Source organism: Tasmannia lanceolata, unplaced genomic scaffold (genome assembly GCF_043159265.1).
Source record: "Tasmannia lanceolata isolate RefF3 unplaced genomic scaffold, GAP_Taslan_0.1 ptg000003l, whole genome shotgun sequence".
Taxonomy (NCBI): Eukaryota; Viridiplantae; Streptophyta; class Magnoliopsida; order Canellales; family Winteraceae; genus Tasmannia; species Tasmannia lanceolata.
The window spans coordinates 55078055-55084341 of record NW_027518680.1 but is presented as its reverse complement, the minus strand read 5'-3'; the positions used below and the strand labels follow the sequence as shown (position 1 = coordinate 55084341).

General features: G+C 39.9%; 1 protein-coding gene across 2 annotated transcripts; it reads left to right on the top strand.

Moving 5' to 3' along the window:
* Positions 1-375: 375 nt before the first annotated feature.
* Positions 376-4409, top strand: LOC143856046 (heavy metal-associated isoprenylated plant protein 8-like). 2 transcript variants are annotated; one of them, XM_077366095.1, is made up of 6 exons: positions 376-597; positions 1311-1476; positions 2062-2080; positions 2120-2258; positions 3039-3126; positions 3939-4409. In XM_077366095.1, exons 1-6 carry the CDS (start codon positions 589-591, stop codon positions 4274-4276), a joined length of 759 nt encoding a protein of 252 aa, XP_077222210.1. In that variant the 5' UTR covers positions 376-588; the 3' UTR covers positions 4277-4409. The 2 variants fall into 2 exon arrangements, with proteins under 2 accessions (XP_077222210.1, XP_077222204.1); XM_077366089.1 differs by having other exon boundaries at positions 377-597; positions 2062-2258.
* Positions 4410-6287: the final 1878 nt, after the last annotated feature.

Genomic DNA, 6287 nt, shown 5'->3' with positions numbered 1-6287 from the left:
ATGGTGTGGGTCCCACGTGCAGAAATACATGTGAAATCAAGACTGTTGATCTTATAGATCATTATGGGATGACCCATATGGTGTGATCTCCCATTTGTAAGATAAAAACCTATGAAAAGTAGCAATCTAGTTTTTCCTGGTGGAACCCTATATGGAGCTTGATGAATCGGCAAGGTGGGGGCAATGGCAATGGGCCAGACCTCTGATCTTTGATATTTGACCAAGTGAAATGACTATTTAGTCCTTGTATGAAAATGTTGCTATAGTAAGGGCATTTAGATTAATGATATGAAAAGCAAGGATATTTTAGTAAAGCTGACTATGTACAATCAAATTCGAGGCTGTGCACGACCAGCTGCATACAGCAGAATCTCCACCCTCCTTTTTTCACATAAAACACAAAGAAAGAAAAAGGAGAAAGAAGTGGTAAGGATTCTCTCAACAATAGAGAAAGAGCTCTATCCTTTCATTTCATCCATGAAAATTCCATCAAGTTGAAGGAAAAATAAGAGAAAAGAGAAGAAAAGTTCTCATGGCTCGTCTATCAGAGTAGCGGCAGAGTGACTAGGTAGTTCATCGCGTGCAAAGATGGGTGAAGTAAGTGTAAAATGTCACTCTTAAGTTTGAATTATTTGAAAACAAAATGGTTTTTCCTTTGATTCGTTGCAAATTTTGTAAGATGTCTTAAATTTTCTTTTGTGGTTTGTAATTAGAGTGTATAATGCTAAAGAACTCATGTTTTGATGGGAAGTTGCATAACACTAATTGGGTTTTGCATATATTGAGAAATTTGTTTTTCTTTTTTGCTTTGTAGATTAGAGTTAGAGCTTTTTTTATTTTAATTTTCACTCATTCTAATGAACTTGCTTGTATAAGAAATAGAATCTGACCTATGATTCTATTTCTACAAATTATTTTGGCTTGAGATTATTTATCTTTTTTTCTCTTGGTACCTTCATTTTGTGGCTTAAGTTTTTGTCTTTTGGTTTTTTTCTTAAAAAAATTATCATTTGGCCTTTCTAACAAGGGACTTGCTAGGGACCATCGCAGAAGGCATTTCGGGTGCAGGCAGTTGCATGAGAGAGCAGCCATGTACCTAAGATGAATTAAATGAATAAGACAAAATATGTTTGAAAGTGAGCCTATGTGGCTGCTCTCTCATGCAACAACGTGCTCCCAAAATGCCTTCTGCGATGGTCTTTAGCAAATCCCCCCTAACAATATTTTTTGTTTCTTTTTTTCCCCCTCTACCTAACCGTCGTTCTGTGTTCCTTGTTTTTGCTTTTGGTGTATGTGTTTTGTGTTAAAAGGAGGAAAAAGAAGAGGAGAAAACGGAAGAAGAGACAAAAGAAGAAGGACAAGATGAAAAGAAAGAAGAAAAGAAGGAAGAAGTCCCTGAAGAAATAGTGCTCAAAGTAGACATGCATTGTGAGGGTTGTGCAAGGAAAGTTCAGAGATCCTTGAGAGGATTCGAAGGTAAAAAAATATACTATATATATAGTTAGATAGATAGTCATATAATTATACACAGAGAGAGAGAGAGAGAGAGAGAGAGAGAGAGAGAGAGAGAGAGAGAGAGAGAGAGAGAGAGAGAGAGAGAGAGAGAGATTGTCCATGCAACACTAAAAGAGGAGTCATGTGCCAATCCATGCACCATACTGATTAGGAAAGTAAAGGTTTTTTTTCCTTAATGTTTACTCATGTCCAAAAAGAATAAAAAACTAGAAAGTACTCTATACCAAATAAGATATACTAAACAATCAGGTGTACGTATAATCTTTTACACTGGTACTACTGTGTATGGTTGAGCATCCACCGTCCATTTCCAATCTCGATGTAGTATACCACCTTGATGTTGAGATCTTCTAATCCCCCTATATATTGTATTGTTTATAAGGAGCCACTTGTCGTATTATCCAAACCATTCATCTCTTATGCCTCGCTATGGATGAGTCATGAATCAAAACATTAAGAAAAAAATATCAAAACAAGGAAGTGTGGATATCATCTATTCTTATTTGTTTCTAAATCTCCAAGTATTTTTTTTCTTTATTTTTTCAGGTGTAGAAGATGTGAAGACTGATAGCAAGTCACATAAGGTGGTGGTGAAAGGGAAGACAGCAGACCCCATAAAAGTTTGTGAGAGAATTCAGAAGAAAAGTGGGAGAAAAGCTGAAATAATTTCACCTTTACCTAAGCCTCCAGAAGAGGAGAAAAAAGAGGAAGACAAAGACAAGACAGAGGAAAAGAAGGAAGAGGTGGGTATACTTTAATTTCATTTAACAGATGAAGAAACTCGGTCTGAGTCGAGTCGGTTACGAAAGCCTATGTTTGATTTGTCTGTGAGAGAGGTCAGGTTTCGTACTATTGTTGAGTACCAAATTGCATATGGGAAGTGATATATTCACCTCATTTTCTTCCCCGGACCACCCTTTTAGTGTAAAAAGAGTAGATAGGGGCCAACGTGGGTTGGGTCGGGTTGAGTTCGGGTTGGTTTTTGGTGAAATATGAATTGGAATCAACCTGGACCCGACCCAACTTTATTGTAAAAGCTCAACCCAATTCCAAAAAATCGATTTGAGTTGCACCCCTAGTCATAAATACAGTAGAGGGGGGTCGCCCGGGTAAGATAAGGGGGGTGAATATATCGCGACGCATCACATACTGGTGCAAAATGCTGGGACCCACTTGTATTCAAATGGGACCCATGCTTTTAATAGTATAGGTAGGGCGATGATATTTTCACCCCTGCCGTACGCATTCGCCCCACATTTAATGCGATTTGACGTTAAAAAGCATTAAAGTTGCCCACTGTTCTCATTATAAGGGGAGCGAATGCGTACTGAAGGAGAGGGAGTGGGGGAGGGGGTGAAAATATCATCTCCTGATAGCTAGGTATTGCACTTTTATGGTGATTATGATCCTTGATCTGTTGGGCCATCATGTGGGGCACCCCTTCCCCCAAATCAACGGTCCTGATCACCGTACACATGTGCCATGTATTATACTTCTTTTCTAAAGAATTTTTCGGATGGTAGCCCACAGCAATCACTGTTGTTTTGAAAGTACGGATGCATTGTGAACCCTGCGCTCAAGTATTACAAAAGCGAATCCGGAAGATGGATGGTATGTTTCATGTCCCAATATCTCTTATGTATGTGTAACACATATATGTATAATATTTGCATGTATCTACGTAGGAATTTGCTAGGAATTTCGGCGTAAATGACCGAAATTTGGAAAATTTCGGATTTCACCAAATTTCGGTTTCAGTGTCAACTGAAATCCGAAATTGCGAACCATGGATAGAACAACCACCTCATAGCAGAATTTGCATTTTTCATTTAATTCTGATATGAGGTGGTTGTTCTCTTGTCCAAAAGTGGGCCAAAATGGCCTTTTTTGTGAAATTGCCTAGTATTATTTGATGTAGCTTACCAGTCACATTAATTCTTTTTTCTCATTCTATCTTTTTCCTTTTACTACCAAAGTGTTGTACATATTAGGCATCTTGCCTAAGGAAAAAACTACAACCAGTACCGAACCAATGATTTGAGCAGGAGGTATTCTAAACTGAAGGGCGCCCTTGCAGAAATGGGGTGAAAGGGCGCCCCCGGCCTGCTCCTTGCAGCCAATGCGGGGGCGCCCTTTCACCCATTTCTACAAGGGTGAAAGGGCTAGATACTCCCACCTATGTATGGGAGTGTCTAGCCAATTTAGCGTAAGGGTATTTAATGATAAACTTAACACCTGTGGCAGTTCTCTAGTGAAAATGAGGCTATGGAAATGGGTTTTGCAAAATTGCCTCAGACACACATATTTACAATTTTACACTCACATGTGTGTGTAAGATATATAAATGCAGTGGTATAAAGATTAGTCCACTAATTGAATGGCTGAGATCAACCAAAATTCTTTGATCATCTGATGTTCTGTAGGTGTAGAGTCAGTAGTAACCGATCTAAACAATGATCAAGTGATCGTAAAAGGCATCGTGGACCCAGAGAAGCTTGTAGAGAATGTATACCGAAGAACACGAAAGCAAGCTTCAATAGTGAAAGAGGAGGAGAAGAAGGAAGAAGAGAAAAAAGAAGAAGAGAAGAAGGAAGATAAGGGAGAAGAAGAAAAGAAAGAAGGGGAAGACGGCAAAGGTGAGGATGGCAAGAAAAGAAAGTCTAAGAGAAGCGATTATTGGCCTCCTAAATACCAAATGGAGTATGTTTATCCTCCTGAAATCTTCAGTGATGAGAACCCAAATGCTTGCTCTATAATGTAAACAGTCATCATACTCGTACCGTAGTTTGGTTTACTGTATTTGTGCAATTTTCTATGTATGCATGTATGGATCATCTAGCGCCGACCCTAGTATTGGAATAAGGGCTTCTCTTCTATGCTGGCCTTTTGGAATTTCTCAAGTTTTTTGAGGTCTTTGTTATTGTGCTTGTACTATTTGGTTAGGATAAAACCAAATCTCCACACCAATATTATTACAAACAAGTGGCTATGGAGGAACAAGAAAAATTGCTAGGAACTTAGTTAAGGCAAGCCAATAAATGCTTTATCTTAATTAAAGACTTATTTCCCCACTTATGCTACACAGAAATAAGGTTCCGAGGACATATGGCTGCAACTATATCTAGGGCTGCAACCCAATTTTAATGGCGAACCAGTACGCCTGTCCATAGAAAAAGAAAGAAGAAAGGTAAAAAAGGGTACAGGTATAGAGAACGAGAGAAAAATTGTCTTAAGAAAAGTTGGCTTTATAGCTCTTCCCTCCTCTCCATCTTCTCATCATAAACAAGTGAGACCAAACATCCAAGTTGTTTTTAAGAATCTTTTTTTGTGCTTAAGATTGTGTTCATCATAGCCGCATTGAGATCTTCTTCTAGCCACCGTAGCATCCGTTGAAGTAAAATGATTAAATAAAACCAACTCTAACAGCTTAAGCTTCTGGAGTAATTGGTTGTTTCATATGGTATCTGTTGAGAAAATCCGTTGGCCAATCCGATCCGATCGTGCACAAATATAACGGAAAAGTAAAATAAACAAGCAAATCAGGTCACAAGATGAACACCAAGATTTTACGTGGTTCGGCAAAGCCTACTCCACGGGCGAGAAACACGATCTTCCACTATGAGAAAAAAACAATATACAAGGATTACAATGGATTAATCACAAACCCGCAACCCTTTCCTTGCTTCTCAAACCTAAGATCGTACCCAAAAGAAAACCGAGAGCAAACCCCAAGAGAAACCCAAGAGAATACCCCAAGAAGAAAACCCAGATAGAAAACCCTCTATTCTTCTTCTTTTCCCTTTGTCTCTCTCTCTTCACTTCTCTTTTTCTTTTTATCTCTTTCCCTCTCTTGATTTTTCCACTCTCCAAAGAAGAAAGCCACTTCCTCTTTTTAGTTGTTTCCAAGAAATCCAAATAAAAGGGTTTCTATCTTTGCCTCTTGCCTTCCCACCCAAGCCACCTACAGTGGGTGAGACATAAGGCAACTTTCCAACAATCTCCACCTTGGCTTATTTCCCAGTCACCTGAAGATTTTCCGTTGATGTCTCCACTGGTTCACTATTACCGCAAACCACCATTGGCCTTCTAAAGTATCAGCTACACACCCTCGAATCACCTTGTTTCTGACTCCTCCTGATTCGATCAACACGGCCAATGCACATGTGTAGCTGCGAACCCGTTGACTCACCTAGTCAACCTTGGAGAGGGATCTCGATCCATCCTCCCCAACGCATGTACTGTCATCCTCTCACCATCGTCTGCAACCTGGAAACATGTATCTGCACCAACTGCGAAAGAGACCCCAAGCATGCGCACGCCATTACCCTGTTTCCATCTAGCCATCGAGATCTTAGGAACACTAGTCACCGTGTCCCCAATCAGACGATATAATCCACCACACTTCTCTCCTTTCATCAGAACCATACAGCCGCGCGTGATTTTCATGGCTCCACCTGCAGCTGAAAACTTGCAACCCCTGGAGTCCAACCGGTCAAGTGATACTAGATTCTTCTGTAGTTTTGGGACATACGCCACACCACCCAAAGTACGAACCACTTCATCAAACATCTTGATCTTCACCGTCCCAACTCCTGTGATGTCACAAGTAGACCCGTCACCCAAGGACATTACACCTGCCCTTGTCTCTTGGAACGTATCAAAATATTCCCTCCTAAAGCATACATGAACAGAGCACCCTGAATCTATAATCCACTCATCATAAGAGGAAGTATGATTACCTGTGGAGACTGTGAGAACGTCTCCAAACACTT